Source organism: Sorex fumeus, unplaced genomic scaffold, assembly GCF_029834395.1.
Source record: "Sorex fumeus unplaced genomic scaffold, SorFum_2.1 ptg000195l, whole genome shotgun sequence".
NCBI classification, from domain to species: Eukaryota; Metazoa; Chordata; class Mammalia; order Eulipotyphla; family Soricidae; genus Sorex; species Sorex fumeus.
The window spans coordinates 35,909-57,313 of NW_026606252.1; the positions used below are offsets into that span (position 1 = coordinate 35,909).

At 62.4% G+C, this 21,405-nt stretch overlaps 1 protein-coding gene across 2 annotated transcripts in view; it reads left to right on the forward strand.

Annotated features, from left to right (window-relative positions):
• QSOX1 (quiescin sulfhydryl oxidase 1) overlaps positions 1-13,124 on the forward strand; it is a 29,735-nt gene extending 16,611 nt beyond the window's left edge. Inside the window, exons 3-12 of one of the 2 annotated variants that reach the window (XM_056108149.1) lie at positions 314-359; positions 596-698; positions 1,005-1,095; positions 1,721-1,866; positions 3,923-4,054; positions 5,336-5,465; positions 8,491-8,613; positions 9,096-9,243; positions 10,276-10,455; positions 11,578-13,124. In XM_056108149.1, the coding sequence (XP_055964124.1) occupies positions 314-359; positions 596-698; positions 1,005-1,095; positions 1,721-1,866; positions 3,923-4,054; positions 5,336-5,465; positions 8,491-8,613; positions 9,096-9,243; positions 10,276-10,455; positions 11,578-12,227 (1,749 nt within the window). In that variant the 3' untranslated portion in view covers positions 12,228-13,124. The remainder of the gene's footprint in view (positions 1-313; positions 360-595; positions 699-1,004; positions 1,096-1,720; positions 1,867-3,922; positions 4,055-5,335; positions 5,466-8,490; positions 8,614-9,095; positions 9,244-10,275; positions 10,456-11,577) is intronic. The other variant, XM_056108150.1, reaches the window with a different exon arrangement.
• Positions 13,125-21,405: the final 8,281 nt, after the last annotated feature.

Sequence of the window (21,405 nt, forward strand, 5' to 3'; positions counted from 1 at the left end):
CGTTTCTCTGGGAGCCCCCAGAGGGCCAGGCTGGGGGTTCTGGGTGTCAGGGACCCCTCTAAGGACCTTGAGGGCGCAGGAGAGAGCGATTCCCAGGCGGCCTCATTCCCTCTGTAACCGGTCCCAGGGTCCAGGTGTAGCACTTGGAAGTTTCCTTCTAGAAGGAAACTTCCCTCCCCCAACACACAACACACTGTCCCCCTCACTGCTGGGGCTGTTTGGGGGGTCACTGAGGCTCCCACAGTTAGGCCCGAGGCTCAGTGTCTGCATCCAGGGAGTGATCCCGGTACTGACGAGGTGTCTTTGCCCCCAGTTCTTCAAGGCCTTCACCAAGGAAGGTTCCGGAACAACACTGCCAGGTAGGTCGCTGTGAGCCTCCCCTGGGGGTCCCCATGCCCCAGGTTTTAGGGGTGATACAGGAACCACCACCCTGACCAATGGCCCCGCCCAGCCTCCCAGACATGACCCTCTGGGACAGGCCCACCCTGGGCCTTTGGGAGGTGACCGGGAAGGGGACCCTTGGGCCCAGCCCCACGTGGACAGAGGGGGCTCCTCTTCCCTCCCGACGGCCCCCTGTGCCTGTCTTGACCCGCAGTGGGGGGCGCGGACGTACAGACCCTGCGGGAGAGACTCATCGACGCACTGGAGTCCCACACGGACACCTGGCCCTCCGCCTGTCCCCCGCTGGGGCCCACCAGGTACCAGGACGGGCAGCAGTGGGGGAGGGATGACCCGGGTTCGATCCCCGGCATCCCCTAGGGTCCCCCGAGCACCGCCAGGAGTGATTCCTGAGTGCAGAGCCAGGAGTCAGCCCTGAGTATCGCTGGGTGGGACCCAAAAAGAAAAAAAAAAGAGGTGCTGGCTCGTCTCTGTCAAGGAAACTGGGGATCCAGCCACCCCCCACTCACGGGCTAAGGTTCTGGGTCTCCAGGTGGCTGGTCTGTGTGGCCGTCCTCACGGCACGGGGCCTGCCACCCGGTGCCACCCGCCCCGTCCTCTTACAGGCTACCGGAAATCGACAACTTCTTCGCCCGCAACAACCAGGAGTACCTGGCCGTGATCTTTGAAAAGGAGGGATCCTACCTGGGCAGAGAGGTGAGTCTCCCCCACCCCGCACCCCAGTTCCAGAATGTTCCAGGGAGGCAGCCCCGGGCCTGTCTCAGTCCTGGCCTGGAGGGGGCACTGGGCAGTGGGGAACTGTCGGAGGTGAGTGGGAGCGTGGTTGGGACCCCCGCAGGGGGTCATCAGAGATGCTCGGGCCCCTGGCAGGGAGCAGAGACCCCAGGACGGGCGGGCTAAACCTCTTATGATTTTATTTGGGGGCCACACCTAGCGGTGCTTAGGGCCTCCTCCTGGCTCTGCACTCCGGGATTGCTCAGCAGGGGAGCTCAGGAGACCTTTGGGGTTCCCGGGATCGAATCCGGGACAGCTGCATGCCAGGCAAGAGCCTTACCTGCTGTGCTATCACACTGGTCCCCCCCACCCCCACCCTGATCCCTTCTCGGCCTTTGGAGGAAGATAATCGACTTCCTGCAGAGCCTGGTAGCAGAGGGGCCGGAAGGATGGCACAGTGGTCAGTGCAGGCGTTGCGCGCGGCGGGAGCACCCCCTCCCCTGGGTTCCTCCCTGCCTCCACCAAAAGACAAAGGAGAGAAAATTCTGTCCCAAGGGCCCCCGAGCACGTCTCGGGGTCCCCAGCACCCCCCCCGCTGTCCCCGCAGGTCATCCTGGACCTGTCGCAGCACCCCGGCTTGGCCGTGCGCCGGGTGCTCAGCACCGAGACCGACGCCGTGGGCAGGTTCGGGGTCACCGACTTCCCGTCGTGCTACCTGCTCTTCCGGAACGGCTCCGTGTCGCGGGTCCCCGTGTGAGTGTCCCGCGTCGCCCACCCCCGCCCCCCGCGGGCGGCCCCAGCTCGGGAGGGTCCCGGGGCGGGAAGCGGCACCAGATGGGGCCTCGGTGCCCCCGGAGGTCCTGCCAGCCCGAGCTCCCTGGCCGAAGTGCCCAGGAGGCCGCCCTGGCCCGGATGGGCACAGTGACCGCCCGGCCCGGGGCAGCGAGCCTGCAGGTCTGGGCGGGGCCTGCGATGTGGGCGGGGCCTGTGATGTGGGCGGGGCCTGTGGGCGGGGCTTGGGCGGGGCCTGGGACTGGGCGGGGTGGGGGCGGGGAGAGGGATCTAGGCGTGGGGGGGCGGGGGGCCCTGGGCGGGGCCTGGGCGGAGGTGGGGGGGTTCTGGGCCGGGATCTGGGCGGGGATGGTGGGTTCTGGGCGGGGGTCTGGGTGAGTCTGAGAGGAGTCTGGGCGGGGGTCTGGGCTGGGCTGGGGGGTTCTGGGCAGGGGGATCTGGGCGGTGGTCTGTGTGGGGGTTTGGGTGGAGGGGTCTGGGCGGGGGTCTGGGTGGAGGGATCTGGGCGGGGCCTGGATGATGGGCGGGGCCTTGAGATGGGCGGGGCCTGGGCAGGGGGCTTGGGCGAGTGGTCTAGGAGGGGGTCTGCGCGGGGGGGGGCCTGGGCGGGGCCTGGGCGGGGCCTGGGTGAGGTGTCTAGGCGGGGGTCTGGGCGGGGGCCTGGGCGGGGCCTGGGTGGAGGTGGGGGGGCTCTGGGCGGGCGTCTGGGGGAGTCTGAGAGGAGTCTGGGCGGGGGTCTGGGCTGGGGGCCTGTGCGTGGATGGGGGGTCTGGGCGGGATCTGGGTGGAGGGGTCTGGGCGGGGTTCTGGGTGGAGGCGTCAGGGCGGGGGTCTGGGCGGGGTGCCTGGTACCGGACAGGGCACATTGTTCCCGCCGCTTGGAGCTGATCGAGGGGAAAATTGTGACCACGCTGCCCAGCCACCTGCCACCCCACATGGCAGCCAGATGCAAATTGACGCTTCCAGGCATTCCCTGGGGTGCCCTTGCCCCCACCAAGGGGAGAGCACAGTGGGTGAGGAGGAGTGGAAGCTGGGAGCACTGGCTGGGAGCATCAGGCTTGCTCCCTCTCACCACCATCCCCCCAAAAAACAAAGATGAGCACTGGAAGAGAGAGTCCAGCAGGGAGGGCTGTGCCTCGCACGTGGCTGAACCCCAGCCCGAGCCCCGCGGGGGGGCATGCCCTGGGCACCCCCAAATAAAAGAAAGCCAAGAGACAACGAACGGAAAAGCCCAAAGCTGGGGCTGAAGCAAGAGCACAGTGGGGAGGGCGCTGGCCTTGCACATGGCAGACCCGGGTTCGATTCCCAGCATCCCAGAGGGTCCCCCAAGCCCTGCCAGGAGTGATCCCTGAGTGCAGAGCCAGGAGTCAGCCCTGAGCATCACCGGGTGGGACCCAAAACGCCAAAATAATAATAATAAGAAGAAGAGTCATGGGACTGGACAGATAGCACAGCGGGGAGGGCATTGGCCTGGCATGAGGCTGACCCGGGTTCGATCCCCGGCATCCCCTACGGTCCCCTGAGCACCGCCAGGAGTGATCCCTGAGTGCAGAGCCAGGAGTCAGCCCTGAGCATCACTGGGTGGGACCCAAAAAGAAAAAAACAGGAAAAAAAAAGCCCAAAACTGAGAGGACAGGAGAGGTGGTTGGGGGGGATGGGCGGTTTGGGGGCACCTTGAGGTCATCTCGGTCTGCAGGTCCTGGGAGAAGTGACCCCACCCCGCCCTCTGTCAGGCTACCACTGGGTATCTAATCCTTGCGCCTTGGGTCTCGGGGGGCACGGGCCATCCCCCCTACCCCCGCCCTTTTATCCTTCCTTTGGCTGAGTGTGCCCAGCGGCCGTCCTGCCAGGACAGCAGAGGCTGAAGGCCCTGGGCACCCCTCCCTGGGCGTCACAACCACCCAGCCAGCTCCAGTCAAGTTCAGCATCTCCCTGAACCCCCTTCCTCCCACCGGCAGCCCCCCCACCCCCGGGTCCAGCTCACTCCCTCCCTGTGTCTCTTCTCTCCCTCTCTCAGGCTGGTGGAGTCCAGATCCTTCTACACCAACTACCTGCAGAGGTTCTCCGGGGGGCCCCGGCTGGCGCCCACCACCGTGGCCCCCGCCACGCCGGGCACTGTGGCCCCCACAGTGTGGAAAGTCATAGACCGGTAGGGCGGGGTCTGACGCTTTCTCTTCACCCATCTCCTGCTGGTGGCATCAGCATGTGGCATCCCGGACCTGGAGCCTTTGGTGGGGGGCGCCCAGCTCCCCCCCAGAAAAACTGGCCCCAGACTACAGGGCTGTCCCCGCGGGCGTGGGTCAGGCCGGGCACCGAGCTGGGGACCTGCTGACCCAGCCCTGAGTGGGCGGCCAGAAGGCGGTGTCCACCAGGGGGCGCCCGAGAGGCAGCGGTCAAGGGCACGGCCCTGCAAGGCGGTTCTTAGCCACTGGCCAGGGCACGGGGGTCCCCCAAACGGGGCTGGGTTTCCAGAGCCCCCCGGCAGAGGAGCGGGGTCTCCCTGAGGCAGATCTCAAAGTCCAGGCTTGGTACACTTGACCGTGGGGGTCTGGCCCTATGGCAGGGCACCCCCCACTCTGCAGAGACCTGGGGCAGTTTTCACTTCCTCCTGCTTCCCAAGGCGGCCCTGAGGCTCAGGGAAGTGGTGATTTAGCCAGGGCCTGGGGCTAGAGCCATGGCACAACGGGGAGGACGTTGACCTTGCACGCGGCCAACCTGGGTTCGATAACCAGCATCCCATAGGGTCCCCCGAGCACCGCCAGGCGTGATTCCTGAGTGCAGAGCCAGGAGTCAGCCCTGAGCATCTCTGGGTTGGGGGGGGGGGGGCGGTCAAAAAGTCAAATAATAAAAATAATAAAGTCAAATAATAGGGCCTGGAGCAATAGCACAGCGGGGAGGACGTTTGCCTTGCACAGGGCCGACCCGGGTTTGATTCCCAGAATCCCATGGGGTCCCCTGAGCACCGCCAGGAGTGATTCCTGAATGCAAAGCCAGGAGTAACCCCTGAGCATCGCTGGGTGCCACCCAAAAAGAAAAATAAAAGTCTAATAATAATAGAAAGAAAGGGGGCTGGAGCGATAGCACAGCGGGGAGGGCGTTTGCCTGGCACGCGGCTGACCCGGGTTTGATCCCCGGCATCCCCTAGGGTCCTCCAAGCACTGCCAGGAGTGATCCCTGAATGCAGAGCCAGAAGTCAGCCCTGAGCATCGCCGGGTGGGACCCAAAAAGCAAAAGAGAGAAAGAGAGAGAGAGAGAGAGAGAGAGAGAAAGAGAGAGACTTTGTGATGTAGCCAGGGGTCCACACAGCAGCCGGGGGGCCATCTGACCTGGTACTGTGCCACACTGCAACCTCCCTCTCTCTCTCTCCGGGCCCCTCCCCTGCCTCCCGGGTAACTTCTTTTCTCTCTCTGTGCCCCGCCTGGGTTCTCAGCTCCAAGATCTACATGGCGGACCTGGAATCAGCACTCCACTACATTCTGCGCGTGGAAGTGGGCAAATTCTCCGTCCTGGAGGGGGAGCGCCTGGCAGCCCTCAAACAATTTGTGGCGGTGCTGGCTCAGGTAAGCCGGGCACCGACCCCTCCCCTGTCTCCAGGACCCCCCACCATGGGCCCCACGGCAAGCCCGGTGCCAGCCTGGAGGAGGTGGCCCATGTCCGTTCCATCACACTGCCGGATAAGCTCCCCCTCCCTGCCTCCCGCCCTTAGCCTGGGAGATTTCCAGCCCCCCTTCTCCCAGTGGGACCCCTGCAAACCTTCGTCATTGTGGAGGCTTTTTTATTTCCCCTTCTCTGTTTAAATTTAATATTTAAAAAATTATTGATCGGGGGGCTGGAGCGATAGCACAGTGGGGAGGGCGTTTGCCTTGCACGTGGCCGACCCGGGTTTGATTCCCAGCATCCCGTATGGTCCCCCAGCACCGCCAGGAGTGATTCCTGAGTGTGAAGGCAGGAGGAACCCCTGAGCATTGCCGGGTGTGACCCAAAAAGCAAAAAAAAAAAAAAATTTATTGATTGAGGGCCAAAGCGGCAAGACAGCAGGGAGGGCGTTTGCCTTGCACATGGCTGGGCACTGGCACCCCAGAGGGTCCCCCAGTCCCACGAGGAGTGAGCCCTGAGCACAGAGCCAGCAGTGAGCCCTGAGCACAGAGCCAGGAGTGAGCCCTGAGCACAGAGCCAGGAGTGAGCCCTGAGCACAGAGCCGGGAGTAATTCCTGAGCACAGAGCCCGGAGTGATTCCTGAGCACAGAGACAGGAGTGAGGCCTGAGCACAGAGCCAGGAGTCGGCCCTGAGCACTGCCGGATGAGGCCCCCAAATACAAACGAACCAAAAAATCCTAGGTCTGGGGCCTGAGAGATAGTACAGGCAGGTGCAGGCCTGGCCACTGGGGGGCGTGTGGTCCCCACTTTCCCTGGTCCATCCACCGAGGTGACTAAGCTGTCCAGGGCCGGGCACACAGTCCCGCCTGCGCCCCTCGCTGACAGGCGAAGGTCTGGGCCCAGAGGGGGGCAGTAAATCACGCTGAGGGTCCAGGAGAGCCCCAGAGGAGAACAGCAGAGGCTTCAGGCGAGGGGTGGAGCCTTCAGTTACCCGCTGGGGCCCTGTCAGCCGCCTCTGTGATTCCGCTTCCCTCAGCGGATCTGCTTTGCTTTGATTTATTTATTTATTTTTTATTTTTTTTTCCTTTTTTGGGGTCCCACCTGGCGATGCTCAGGGGTTACTCCTCGCTTTGCGCTCAGGAATCACTCCCAGCGGTGCTCAGGGGACCCTATGGGATGCTGGGAATCGAACCCGGGTCGGCCGCGTGCAAGGCAAACGCCCTCCCCGCTGTGCTATGGCTCCAGCCCCTGATTTATTTATTTTTTGGCGAGTTTTATTTGGCTTTGGCCTGACCAAAATGCTGAGATGCGTCAGAATGCGTCACCCGCTGAGATGCTTAGGTGCGGCCTTTCCTGGCCCGAGCTCAGGAGTCACTCCCGGCGGGGCTCGGGGGACCCTATGGGATGCCGGGACCGAGCACCCTGCCCCCCCCGCCCCCACTTGGCCGCTTGCAAAGCCGGGCCCTGCCCCCTGCTCTGTGCTTGGACCCCTTTGCTCTTGTTCCTCGAGGTTCTCCCCGACCCCCCACTGCCCCCTTCTCTGAACCCCCTCACCGCCACACCGCACCCCTGCTCCTGTGGGGGCACACGTGCACACACCCATCACACACACTCACCCATCACACACACTCACCTATCATACACACACACGCTCATCATCACGCACATTCACCCATCACATGCATACACGCACGCATCCCCATCACACACGCTTGCCCATCACACACACCATCACACACACACAATCACACACATCACACACAGCATCACACACATGCACCCCCACCACACACACACCCCGTCACACACACGCACCATCACACACACACACCCCCATCACACACACCATCCCACACACAAACAGCATCACACACACCACCACACGCACACCCATCACACACACACCATCACACACACATGCACTATCACACAAACACGCCCCATCACACACACCCACCCCCATCACACACACTCGCCCATCACACACACACCATCACACACATCACACACAGCATCACACACACATGCACCATCACACACATGCACCGTCACACACACACCCCTATCACACACACCATCTCACACACAAACACCATCACACACACAAACACCATCACACACACCACCACACGCACACCCATCACACACACACCATCACACACACATGCACTATCACACAAACACGCCCCATCACACACACCCACCCCCATCACACACACTCTCACCCATCACACACAGACCATCACACACTCACCATCGCACACACGCACCCCATCACACACAACATCACACACAAACACCATCACACACACACACACCACCACACACACACCCATCACACACACACCATCACCACACACACATGCACCATCACACACACCCCATCACACACACACACCATCACACACACATCCACCATCACACAAACACGCACCATCACACATACACACACCTCCCCATCACACACAGTCTCACCCATCACACACACATGCACCATCATACACACACACCATCACACACACATCCACCATCACACAAACACGCACCATCACACATACACACACCTCCCCATCACACACAGTCTCACCCATCACACACACATGCACCATCATACACACACACCATCACACACACACACCCCCCCCACCCTCCCGCACCAGCTGCTCCACTCCCTGGAGCCCTGCGGTTCCGAGCGCTGATACTAATCAGATTTGCGCTGACTTATTGTCCCGGCAGCCTTGCGTGTCCCTGCGCCCTGTCCCCCTAGAAGGGGCTCTTGGCCGGAAGCCCCCGCCCGCCCTTCCTCGCCCCCCATTCCCAGTGAAAGGTGCTTCGACAGCCCCCGGCCTCCCCCCACACCCCTGCCGCCCCCGAGGGCCGGGCCTCCTGCCCCACCCCCGCCTCACAGTCGTGTCCGGCCCGTGTTCGGCTCGTGCTTTTGGGGGGGAGGGGGTCGCTGTTTCACTCCGCTGCATTGCTGCCCCCCAGTACTTCCCGGGCCAGCCCATGGTCCAGAACTTCCTGCACTCCACCCACGACTGGCTCAGACGGCAGCAGAGGCCGAAGATCCCTTACAGCTCCTTTAAGGCGGCTCTGGACGGCAGGAGGGAGGTAGGCGAAGGAGCGGACCCCCCCCCCACACACACGTCATCTCTGCCTGGCCCGGGTGGTCCCCAGAAACGGCCCCACCTAGCAGAGACACACACGGAGGCCAACATCTCCACCCCCGGTCATGCGGCCTGTGAATAGTGGCTGGAAATTAGGTGGATCGTGGGACCCCCGAGGGAGGAGCTATTTTTAGGGGGGTCTGACAACACAGCCTGGCAGAGCCCGGCTGGACGGTGCGGCCTCCTGGTGGCCCCCACCAGCAGGGTCCTGGAGAGCAAGACTTGGGGGCCATCAGGACAGTGCCCGTCACACATGGGGCCTCATGCCTCACGCTTCATGCCAGTGCTCCAGCCCTTTCAGCTGTCTCCCAGCTGCCACGGTGAATCTCAGCTGCTGCCCTCAAGGCCGCGGCCGGGAGCTTGTGGTATGGGGTGCTGTGCGCGGGAAGCCCCTTCACACCCTCCCCCCTTCCCCGTGGCCCGCAGGGCGCCGTGATCACCAAGAAGGTGTCCTGGGTGGGCTGCCAGGGCAGCGAGCCACACCTGCGTGGCTTCCCCTGCTCCCTCTGGCTCCTGTTCCACTTCCTGACGGTGCAGGCCGCGCGGCCTGAGCTGGAGCGCTCCCAGGAACCCGGTGAGACTGCACGGGAGGGTCTGCGTGCGCCCCAGAACCCGGGCAGCATGGGGGGAGGAGGCACAGCAGGAAAGAGAGTGTTGTTGGAATCTTCTGGAAGCCAGGAGACACTTGCTGGGTCCAGATCGGGGCTCAGTCGTGGGGAGTGTGGGTGCCCCTGGGGTTGGAGGGCTCACGGGGTAACAGTGGGGTGTGCAGGGGGACATTCAGTGTCCACCAGCAAGAGGGGGTATTGGGGGGCTGGAGCAATAGCCCAGTGGGGAGAGCCCTGGTGGACGACCCAGGTTCGATCCCCGGCATCCCATAGGGTCCCCCGAGTCCCGCCAGGAGTGATCCCTGAGTGCAGAGCCAGGAGTCAGCCCTGAGCATCGCTGGGTGGGACCCAAGAAGCAAAATAATAATAATAATAATAGTAATAATAATAATAATATTGGGTCCATCACCCAGTTCAGCACCTTGATCAATATCTGGTCCATCACCCAGTTCAGCACCTTGATCAATATCTGGTCCATCACCCAGTTCAGCACCTTGATCAATATCTGGTCCATCACCCAGTTCAGCACCTTGATCAATATCTGATCTATCCATAGGGGCTAGAGCAATAGCACAGCGGGGAGGACGTTGGCCTGGCACGCGGCCGACCCGGGTTCGATCCCCGGCATCCCCTAGGGTCTCCCGAGCACCGCCAGGAGTGATCCCTGGGTGCAGAGCCGGGAGTCAGCCCTGAGCATGGCCGGGTGTGGCCCCAAAGGAAAAATTAAAAGGAGGGAATGTTGGGGGGCCCCTGCTAACGCTGTCTCAGGGCTGGGGGAGAAAGGGCGCAAGCTTAGGAGGTCACTAGCAGTCACTGAGGAGTACCCGGGTGGGGCGCACCCCAGGCTGGGGTGGGATGCTGGACCAGCTCTTCCACATCCTCCCCGCGTGGACAGCCTTTGGACCTGGAACCGGCAGAGAAGGGGCACCGGGGCGGGAGGGTGGCCGGGCCGGCCTGACTCATGTCCCCCCCATGTCCTGCCCACGTCCTGCCCACAGCCAAGGCCCAGGAGGTGCTGCAGGCCATCCGCGCCTACGTGCGCTTCTTCTTCGGCTGCCGGGAGTGCGCCAACCACTTCGAGCAGATGGCGGCCGCCTCCATGCACAAGGTGGACAGCCGCGACGCCGCCGTGCTCTGGCTCTGGTCAGGGCACAACCGCGTGAACACGCGCCTTGCAGGTAAGACCCCCGCCAGACCCTGCCGCCACCCACCCAGGGCAGCACCGGGCACCCCAGGTCCCCTCACACCCAGCGATGCTCAGGGCTGACTCCTAGCTCTGCACTCAGGAATCACTCTTGGTGGTGCTCGGGGGACCCTAGGGGATGCTGGGAATCGAACCCAGATCGGCTGTGTGCAAGGCAAACGCCTACCCGCTGTGCTATTGCTCCAGCCCCTATTGTTTGACTTTTTGGGTCACACCCAGTGATGCTCAGGGCTGACTCCTGGCCCTGCACTCAGGAATCACTCCTGGAGGTGCTCAGGGGACCCTAGGGGATGCTGGGGATCGAACCCGGGGTTGCCACATGCACAGCAAAACCCTCCCTGCTGTACTTTCTCACGGAGGCCCAAGCTTATAGTATTTTTGTTTGTTTGTTTGCTTGTTTTGTTTTTTGGGTCACACCCAGAGATGTTCAGGGGTTCCTCCTGGCTCTGCACTCAGGAATTACGCCTGGCGGTGCTTGAGAGACCCTATGGGATGCCGGGGATCGAACCTGGTCGGCCACATGCCAGGCCAACATCCTCCTTGCTGTGCTATCGCTCCAGCCCCCACTTCCTGTTTTCTCTTTTTTTTTTTCCTTTTTGGGTCCCACCCAGCGATGCTCAGGGCTGACTCCTGGCTCTGCACTCAGGAATCACTCCTGGCGGTGCTCGTGGGACCCTATGGGATGCTGGGCATCGAACCCGGGTCGACCGTGTGTAAGGCAAATGCCCTCCCCGCTGTGCTATCTCTCCAGTCCCCTTATTATTTATTTTTTGGGCCACAGAATTTTTGGCGACAGAGAGCGGAATGTTTTTTTCTTTTGGGCCCCACCCAACGATGCTCAGGGCTGACTCCCGGCTCTGCACTCAGGAATCACTCCTGGCGGTGCTCGGGGGACCCTATGGGATGCCGGGGATCGAACCCGGGTCGGCCGCGTGCCAGGCCAATGCCCTCCCCACTGTGCTATCGCTCCAGCCCATCCCCAGTTTCTGACACCCTCCCGGAAGTCCCCAGAGCCTGGCGTTGGGGCGGGCCTTGGTGTCCTACAGCCCTGCCCAGCAGTCTGTGTGTGTTTGTGTGTGTGTGTGTGTCCCCGCAGGTGCCCCCAGCGAGGACCCCTACTTCCCCAAGGTGCAGTGGCCGCCCCGGGAGCTGTGTGCAGCCTGCCACAACGAGCTCCAAGGTGACATGCCCGTGTGGGACCTCACCGACACGCTCCGCTTCCTCAAGACCCACTTCTCCTGGGCCAACCTGGTGCTGGGCCACCCGGGCACCGGGCCCCGCGGCAGTGGTCTGCAGTGGATGGCAGCGGCCCCCAGCGCCACCGAACTGCCACCCGCCAACTCCACCCGGGTCCTGGGGCCAGCAGAGATCACGGCCCTCCTGGAGCTGCTGGCTGAGATGGGGCCCGAACCCCCAGTGGCCACCCAGCCGGAGACAGCGACCCTCGTGCACCCCACGGAACCCCCGGAGGAGAAACCCGGGGTGTCCCGCGGGCTCCGGCACTTGAGCAAGCGAGACACGGGGGTCGCGGGGCTGGGCCCCGTCCCCCACGGGCACCCCGCGGCCGCGCCCCAGCGGGGCGGCGGTCAGTGGCTGCAGTTACTCGAGGGAAACTGGTCCCATCTGGATGTCAGCCTCTGCGTGGTCCTATACTCTGTGTCCTTCCTGGGCCTGCTGGTCATGTACACCTACTTCCGGGTCAGGATGAGGTCCCTGAAGGGCCTGGCTGGCCACCCCCTGGCCTGAGTGCCCTCCCCGGAAGCCACCATCCACGTCTACATCCGATCTCGTGTGCCCCCAATGCACTCCCCATCACCCTCTCTCTCCCTGACTTTGCCCCTTGTTCAGAAAGTTCTGGAATATTGTTCGCACCTCCCGCCTTCTGCAAAGTGGGCGTGTCCCATAGACGCTGGGGTGGGCTGGGGGGGTCCAGTCCTGTCTCTCCCTGGCCTGAGTTGTTGGTGGGGGGACACACAGCCTTGGGCCGTGGGATGCAGGGGTGAGGCCCGGCTCTCAGCATCCGATCCCCCACTTGGCCCTAAGGGCAACATGGGAGACAGATTTGAGGGTCCCGGGGGCTGGCGCAGGAGACCCCCTGGCAAGTTAGGGCTCTGTCCATCCCAGCCCTCCAGACAAGCGGACACTGTGGTGCCAGAGAAGGTGACACCCCTCATTCCAACCCCAGATCTCTCATTCTTCTCCACCGGAAACTTGGCTTCCGGGTGAACCTGGGGTCCCAGCTGGTCTCCGGGGAGGCTCGGAGTCCTACAGGAGCGTTGGAGGGTGACAGCGGGTGGAGGGGGCCTGGGTGGTAACTGTGTGGAATGGGAAGGGGAGCCGGGGTGTTGGGCCAAGGCTCCGGGCTTAGCTCTGAGTGATAACGGGGGGCGGGGCACCTCTGAGGGGGGCTGAGCCCGTCTTGACCCAGCGTCGCCATCTGGGACTTTGTCTGTGGGGTCGCCAGGGCCCCATAGATGCTGGCTGTGCGTGTGAAGGCTGCCGGCCTGGCGGAGGGACCACCTCCCCTGGGAAGGGGGGTACCCCCACCCCCGGCCGGGCACCCCGGATGCATTCCTAGTACCCACCCCAAGGCTTGGCAGGGTGGCCGAATAAATTATTTTTGTTAAGGCAAGGACTAATGTGCTCTAGTCTGCCTGTCTGTCTGTCTGTCTGGTGGAGCGGCGGGGGGGGGTGGGTCTTGCCGGCTGTGCTGGGGGGCCGGGCCAGGTCAGGGATGCAACCGCGTGCAAAACCCACACTCACCCGTTGTCCCTAACAGCACACCCCAGGACTCCCTCCCAGGCACCCAGCACCCCGAAGTCCCTCTGGCCAGCGTCCCTGAGGGCCTGTGTCCCCCTATCCTCCCCCGCGCTGGGCAGCTCAGAGGCCGAATCAGCCGGATTAGAAGCCGCCCCTAATCCGCTCCCAGCCGCGCGCAGAGCCACTGATAATGAACTTGGTTAAGAGGCAGCCCAGGCCTTATCCGATTGTGGGGGCCTCCCTCTGTGCGGTGGCCGGCCGGCTGGAGCAGAGCAGATGGGGGTACCAGGAGAGGACAGTCCCCCCTTCTGTGCTGGGCCCCCCCAGAGGCCTCCGGCTGGCGCCCTTCTGGGAATCCCCATTCCCCCCTCCGCGTCCTGGGCCGACTCTCAGGCTCTCCCGGAGATCAACCCAGCCCAGGAGGGTCCCACGGCGCCCCCCCACCTGTCAAGCTCAGCCAACCCTGGGCCCTGCGAGGACCCACCCACAGCCCCACCCACGGCCCCCCGGGGCCCAGCCTGGCAGAGACTCCCCGGCCTGTCCCGGGCTCTGATTGATAAACAAGCCCCCCGCCCCCTGCACGCGGCTGCCTTTCACCTTGATTTCCCAGGGGTCCCTCGGCAGCTCGATGAAGCGGCTTCGCCCACCAGCTGCTCCCGTTTTCCACCTGGCCCGCCGGAGGGCGGGGAGACGAGGCGAAGGTCCCCGCCACTTTGGGTTCTTGGGGTGCAGGGGCTCCCAAACAAAGGGTCCCCTGAGTTTGCGACTCAGCCGGGGTGTGACCCCAGGGACTCAGGGAAGCAACTGGGGGAGATCCGTGAGAGCCTTGGAGGAAAGCGGGGTGAGCCGGGGAAAGACGGGGAAGCATGGGAGGCCCAGAAGAGGAGGAGGAGGAAGAAGAGGAGGAGGAGGAGGAGAAGGAAAAGGAGGAGAAGGAGCTTGAAGAGGAGGAGGAAGAAGAGGAGGAGGAGGGGGAGGAAGAAGAGGAGGAGGAAGAAGAGGAGGAGGGGAGGAAGAAGAGGAGGAGGAGGAGGAAGAAGAGGAGGAGGAGCGGGAGGAAGAAAAGGAGGAGCAAGAGGAGGAAGAGGAGGAGGAGGAGCAAGAGGAGGAAGAGGAGGAGGAGGAGGAAGAAGAGGAGGAGGAGGAAGAAGAGGAGGAGGAGGAAAAGGAGGAGGAGAAGGAGCTTGAAGAGGAGGAGGAAGAAGAGGAGGAGGAGGGGGGAGGAAGAAGAGGAGGAGGAGGAGGAGGAAGAGGAGGAGGAAGAAGAGGAGGAGGAGGAGCAAGAGGAGGAGGAGGAAGAAGAGGAGGAGGAGCGGGAGGAAGAAGAGGAGGAGCAAGAGGAGGAAGAGGAGGAGGAGGAGCAAGAGGAGGAAGAGGAGGAGGAGGAGGAAGAAGAGGAGGAGGAGGAAGAAGAGGAGGAGGAGGAAAAGGAGGAGGAGAAGGAGCTTGAAGAGGAGAGGAAGAAGAGGAGGAGGAGGGGGAGGAAGAAGAGGAGGAGGAGGAGGAGGAAGAGGAGGAGGAGGAGGAAGAGGAGGAGGAGGAAGAGGAGGAGGAGGAGCACAGAGGCAGGGCTCAGGGCAGCCCAGTAAAACTCAGCCCAGTTCTCGAAGCACAAGTCAGAGCGGGCAGGGGACGGGATCTTGGCGGCTTCTAATCCAGACCAAAGAGAATCGCCCCATCTGGGAGGGAGGGTGCGGGGGGCGGGAGTCCCCAGGGCAGCTGCTAGGGACAGAAACAGCTGTGGGCTGGGGACAACCCCGAGGGCCCTCACCTTCCACGGCCCTAGGCGCCCCGGGACCTGCCCTCTGGGTGCGGGCTGAGCTCGGGTGTGGGGCCCCCACAGATGGGGGGGAGGCAGTGTGGTTCTCCTCTGGCCTGACATGAGCCCGGGGCTGTGGGAGGCCGTCCACTATGTGTTGGGGACCCCAGAAACAGTTTCATGCCAGAGCCATGGGAGAGACACATTTCTGAAGGGTAGATACAGGCCTGCAGGTGTAGATACAGTACCACGGGGGAGACACAGTCCCACAGGGAGACACAGTTCCACAGGGAGACACAGTCTCACAGGGAGACACAATCCCACAGAGGGAGACACAGCCCCACGGGGAGACACAGTCACACAGAGGGAGACACAGTCCCACGGGGAGACACAGTCTCACAGGGGGAGACACAGTCTCATGGGCAGACATAGTTCCACAGGGAGACACAGTCCCATGGGGGAGAGACACAGTCTCACAGGGAGACACAGTTCCACAGGAAGACACAGTCCCACAGGGAGACACAATCCCACAGGGGGAGACACAGCCCCACGAGGAGACACAGTCCCACAGGGGAGACACAATCCCACAGGGGGAGACACAGCCCCACGGGGAGACACAGTCACACAGAGGGAGACACAGTCCCCCGGGGAGACACAGTCTCACGGGGGGGACACAGTCTCACAGGGAGACACAGTTCCACAGGAAGACACAGTCCCACTGGGAGAGACACAGTCCCACAGGGAGACACAATCCCACAGAGGGAGACACAGCCCCACGGGGAGACACAATCACACAGAGGGAGACACAGTCCCACGGGGAGACACAGTCTCACAGGGGGAGACACAGTCTCATGGGCAGACATAGTTCCACAGGGAGACACAATCCCACAGGGGGAGACACAGCCCCATGGAGAGACACAGTCACACAGAGGGAGACACAGTCTCACGGGGGGGACACAGTCTCACAGGGAGACACAGTTCCATAGGAAGACACAGTCCCACTGGGGGAGACACAGTCCCACAGGGAGACACAATCCCACAGAGGGAGACACAGCCCCACGGGGAGACACAGTCACACAGAGGGAGACACAGTCCCACGGGGAGACACAGTCTCACAGGGAGACATTGTCCCTCAGGGGAGACACAGTTCCATAGGGCAGACAACAACCTCACAGTGAGACACAGTCCTCAAGTGCAGACAGCACCTGGGAATTGGTTTGGGCCCCAAGCCTTGGCACTTCCGTTGAGCGTGCGGGTGATGTGGGAGGCGGTGCAGCAGGGGTCAGTGTGCAGGGTCTGTCTGCAGGGGCCCCATCCCACCCCTCCCCTGCCCGCTGTGGAAGGCTCTGGGCCTGAGTTCACCGCCCCCCCCCTTCCCGTCCCCGGCTCGCTCGTCTCAGCCACGTGGGCGCGTAATGAAGTCTCGGGGGCCGGAGTCCATAACGCCAGGCCCCATTAGGGCTGCCGGGAAGGGGCCCTGACAGCCGCTGACCACAGCCATCAGTCCCTCAGCCTGAGCGGCCCTGGCGGCAGCAGCTGTTTAGGGCACCCCTAAGCACGGGAGGGGCTCCCCCCTCCTGGGACTGGGCCTGAAACCTTCTTCCTCAAGGGGAGGCACAATCCCACAGGGAGACTGTGTCTCCCCTGAGGGACTGTGTTTCACCCTGTGGGACTGTCTCCCTGTGGAACTGTGTCTCCCCCTGCGGAACTGGATTCCAATCCCGTGTGATTGCCAAGGGCGGGGTGGCCTTCACAGACAGATGGACTTGATACGCCACATCCTCCCCCATATTCCAGAGTCCCCTGGGCCCCTTCACTCCCCACCTGGAACCTTCATTGTGGGCAGAAGCGGGAGTTCAGCCTCTCACCCCACACACCGTCACATGCTGACCCTGACCCTGAATACGGGACAGCGCAGGGCTGCGGGGGGGTGGGGGGCGACCCCAGGTCAATGCCCAGCTTGGCTGGGCCTCACCCACACGCCCTCCCCACCCCCCCACTTCTTCCTCCCCCTCCTTTGGGGTTTTCCCGTTGGACTATTCCCTCTTTCGCCCCTCCCCGGAACACCAGCTTTCCTTGGGGGGTGTGGGACAGGTCGTGTACACTCAGCATTTATGCGTTTGCTGGTGTCACCTGCCACCGTGTTAGGGTATAGGACCAGCCAGGTAGCTTGCTGCTGGGGGCTGCTGGGGGGGGGGGGGGTTCTGGCATCCTGGGAGCAAACTCGGGGCCTTTGCATGTGCTGCGGCCCCCTGGACCAGCTCCTCAGAACCAGGGTGTTCGTGCTGGAGCCATAGCACAGCGGGGAGGGCGTTGGCCTGGAACGCAGCCGACCCGAGTTCGATCCCCGGCATCCCATAGGGTTCCCCGAGCACTGCCAGGAGTGACTCCTGAGTGCAGAGCCAGGAGTCAGCCCTGAGCATCACAGAGAGAGAGAGAGGGAGAGAGAGAGAGAGAGAGAGAGAGAGAGAGAGAGAGAGAGAGAGAGAGAGAGAGAGAGAGAGAGAGAGAGAGAGAGAGAGAGAGAGAGAGAGAGAGAGAGAGAGAGCTGGTGGGCTGGAGCAATAGCACAGTGGGGAGAGTGTTGGCCTGGCACACGGCCGACCCGGGTTCGATCCCCGGCATCCCCTAGGGTCCCCCCAAGCACTGCCAGGAGTGATTCCTGAATGCCGAGTCAGAAGGAACCCCTGAGCATCGCTGGGTGGGACCCAAAAGAAAAAAAAAAGAACCAGGGTGCTAAGATTATTATTTTTTTAAATTTTATTTATTTATTTTTTGCTTTTTTTGGGTCCCACCCGGCGATACTCAGGGCTGACTCCCGGCTCTGCACCCAGGAATCACTCCTGGCGGTGCTCAGGGGACCCTAGGGGATGCCAGGAATCGAACCTGGGTCGGCCACGTACAAGTCCAACGCCTTCCTCGTTGTGCTATCGCTCCAGCCCTCCAGGGTGCTAAGATTAGGGGGTCTGGAATCCAGCCCCTTCTGCCGGTGTAGACGGTGTGAATGCACCACCAGCAGCTCAGAAGGGCCCAGTGCTGCCTGGTCAGTCTGGGTCACTCGGGCCCAAGGCCGGGTTGGGGTTGAGCCCTGGGGGTCCCACAGGCAAAGGTGGTTCCGAGACCCCAGACCCCCCGTGGCAGCTAGGCCCCTGTGAGGATTCACTTCCCAGCCACACTCCCTTCCTGGTCCCGCCCCCACCCCACCCCTGGCCTCCTCCTTCCTGCCTCTTTGTCCTGGGGTGGCCGGCTCTCCTGTCCACTCCATTTAACCCTGCCCTCTCGGTCCCCAAGCCGTCGGACCACCTGGTCCCTGCCGAGACCTCTGACCTCTCCCCAGCCTCCGCAGACCGAATCATTCCTGCTGAGAACGCAACTGGCACGGCCTATCCGGCCAAGACTCCCGCAGAATGTTCTAGAAGAATCCCACCTGTTCTAGAACAAATAAAAATAAAACAGGTGAGAAGAGGGGAGAGACTGTCCTGCTGGCCGAGGGGGCTGGAGTTGGGAGCGCAGGGGCCGACCCCCCAGCTGGGCCTGAGCTGGGCAGGGGTGGGGTGGGGTGGGGTGGGGCGGAGGGCCCGGGCCAGCTAATCACCTAAATGGACGCGGCTGTTGAGAGCGGCCTATTCCCTAATAGAATTTGCCCTCAAGTGCAATTTAATTTTCTCCGAGGCGGTCTCCAGCCCTCCCCCAGGCAGACCCTCATTTCCTCGACTTCTGAGGGGACACAGTGAAAGGGAGGAAGGTACAGAGGCGAGCGGCTTCTCCGGGGCTCTGTTTGGGGTGCACCTCTCGGCCTCCGCCATCGGACTGGCTCATCCTCCGCCATCGGACTAGCTCATTCCCCCGCCTTCCCAAGCTCCAATGCCAAAAGGGGGGGCTGCTTCCGCTCCTCCCCGGATGCTCCCACTCGCCTCGGAGGCCCCAAGCCCCTCGTCTGAGTGAGGACCAGCTCATCACCCTCTCGGTGAGTACCAACGTCCGTTTCTAGAATTCTCTGTCCTGCCGGTTCTAGGGCTGCAGGGCGGAGGGGAGCCCCCTCATCCCAGAAGGGTCCCAGCACTTGGCGACCCTCTGAGCCCCTGTGGCCCGTCCAGGGGAGGGGCTGCCCCCCTCCTCGTCCTCAGAGTTCTGTGGCCCCAGCTCTGGCCCCCAGGGGCGCGTATGGGGGGGCTCGGCAGGTTTCCGGGGTCTGCTCACCTGGGACCTGCTTTCCTGCTCTTTCTGACACCCCTCTGTCCCCACCCTGGACTGTGACAGGTTCAGGATCCCAGCAAGGTTGGGGAGACGCGGCAAAGAGGGATAGGGAAGGTGAGGAGAGCACCTGGGCAGGCATAGAGCTAGGAGTGAGCCCTGAGCACAGAGCCGGGAGTCAGCCCCTGAGCACAGAGCCGGGAGTCAGCCCTGAGCACAGAACCATGAGTGAGCCCTGAGCACAGAGCCAGGAGTCAGCCCTAAGCCAGAACCAGGAGTCAGCCCCTGAGCACAGAGCCGGGAGTCAGCCCTAAACCAGAACCAGGAGTCAGCCCCTGAGCACAGAGCCGGGAGTCAGCCCTGAGGACAGAGCCGGGAGTGAGGCCTGAGCACAGAGCCAGGAGTAAGCCCTGAGCACAGAGTGGGGAGTCAGCCCTGAGCACAGAGTGGGGAGTCAGCCCTGAGCACAGAGCCGGGAGTCAGCCCTGAGCACAGAGCCAGGAGTGAGGCCTGAGCACAGAGTCGGGAGTCAGCCCTGAGCACAGAGCCAGGAGTAAGCCCTGAGCACAGAGTGGGGAGTCAGCCCTGAGCAGTGTCGGGCGTGACCCCAAACAAACAGACAACAAGCAGAGGGCAAGAACAGTGGGCAGGAAGCCTGCAGGGGTGAAGGAAACTAGGAACTAAGACAGTGGGGGGGGTGTTGGGGGCGGTGCTGGGTCCATTTTGTCAGCAGAGCTGGGAACAGAGCAGAGGGTGGGCGGGGGTGTGGCTGCTGTCACCCAGGACCATTCTTCAGGGGCTCCCCTGGCCCCTGCCACAGCTGAGGTCCCCTCCTCCCGGCTGGGGGGGGGGGTGTCATCCTTCCTGCTCAAGGCCCCAGGACATTGGCACCTCCCTTGGGGTGGGGGGAGGGGAGGGCGCATGCAGCCTCCAGGGCGCCTCACTGCAAAGCAACAGCGACCCACCCAGGGTCCAACCGCACCCTTGACCTTAACCCCTTCTATCCAATCCTGCCTCCTCCCCTCCCCCTGCTAATATCTGTTCTCTAGAGGGGGTGCTTGTCCTTCTGAACTTGTGCTTGTCTGAACTGCCTCACTGACTGAACTCGCTCCCCTCGGAACCCGCCTCACGGTATGAGGTTGCCAGAAGTCATGGCAAGGCCCTTTGCACTCGTCTTGTGCCCTGTAACCCCATGTGGCTAGGGGGGCTGGCTTTGATTAGCAGAGTTCCAGATCATTCTCTCAAACGTCCCCCCAAACACACACGCTGTGGCCCAGGGGTTTCTCCTGAGAACTTGTTAGAAGTGCAGAATCTCGGGCCTGGGAGACTGGGGGGTGGGGCTTCACACAGGCTTCACACATGGAGGCCCAGGGGTGGCCCCAGGGCCACGGGGTCCCAGGAGCACTGCCAGAAGTGAGCCCTGAGCACTGAGCCAGGAGTAGCACCTGACTCCTGGGGGGGGCTAAAAACAAAGGAATGAAGGGAGGGAGGGAGGGAGGGAGGGAAGGAAGGGAGAAAGGAAGGAAGGAAGAAAGGAAGGAAAAGGAAAGGGAGGGAGGAAGGAGGGAGGGAGGGAGGGAGGATCCACCTGACTCCACCACACCAGGGAAGGGCGGGAGCTTCCTGCCTCCACAGCAGCTTCCTGGGGGGAATCCTGGGGTCTCCGGAAACTGGGAAGGGGATCAAATGAGGTAAGAGCTCGGGGTGCTCAGAGCACGGGATTGTCGGAGGCAGAAGGTGCCCTTGGGTGAGGACTCGGGGAAATCACACACACATGCACACATTCACACACACATAACACACATGTACTCACACACACTCACACACATACACACACACGCATGCACTCACATGCACACACTCACACGCATACACACACACATGCACTCACACACAATCACACGCATGCACATGCACCCACATATGCATATGCACACAACACACATGGACCCACGGATGCACACCTGCACATTCACACAACACTCACATGCACACACATGCACACACACACGCAAACACACACGCTTGCACTCACACATTCACACACACATGCACTCGCACACATTTACACACACTCACAATAACACACACGCATGCACTCACACACATTCACACACATATGTATATGTGCACACATGTGCACACAACACACATGGACTCACAGATGGACACATGCACATTCACACAACACTCACATGCACACACATGCAC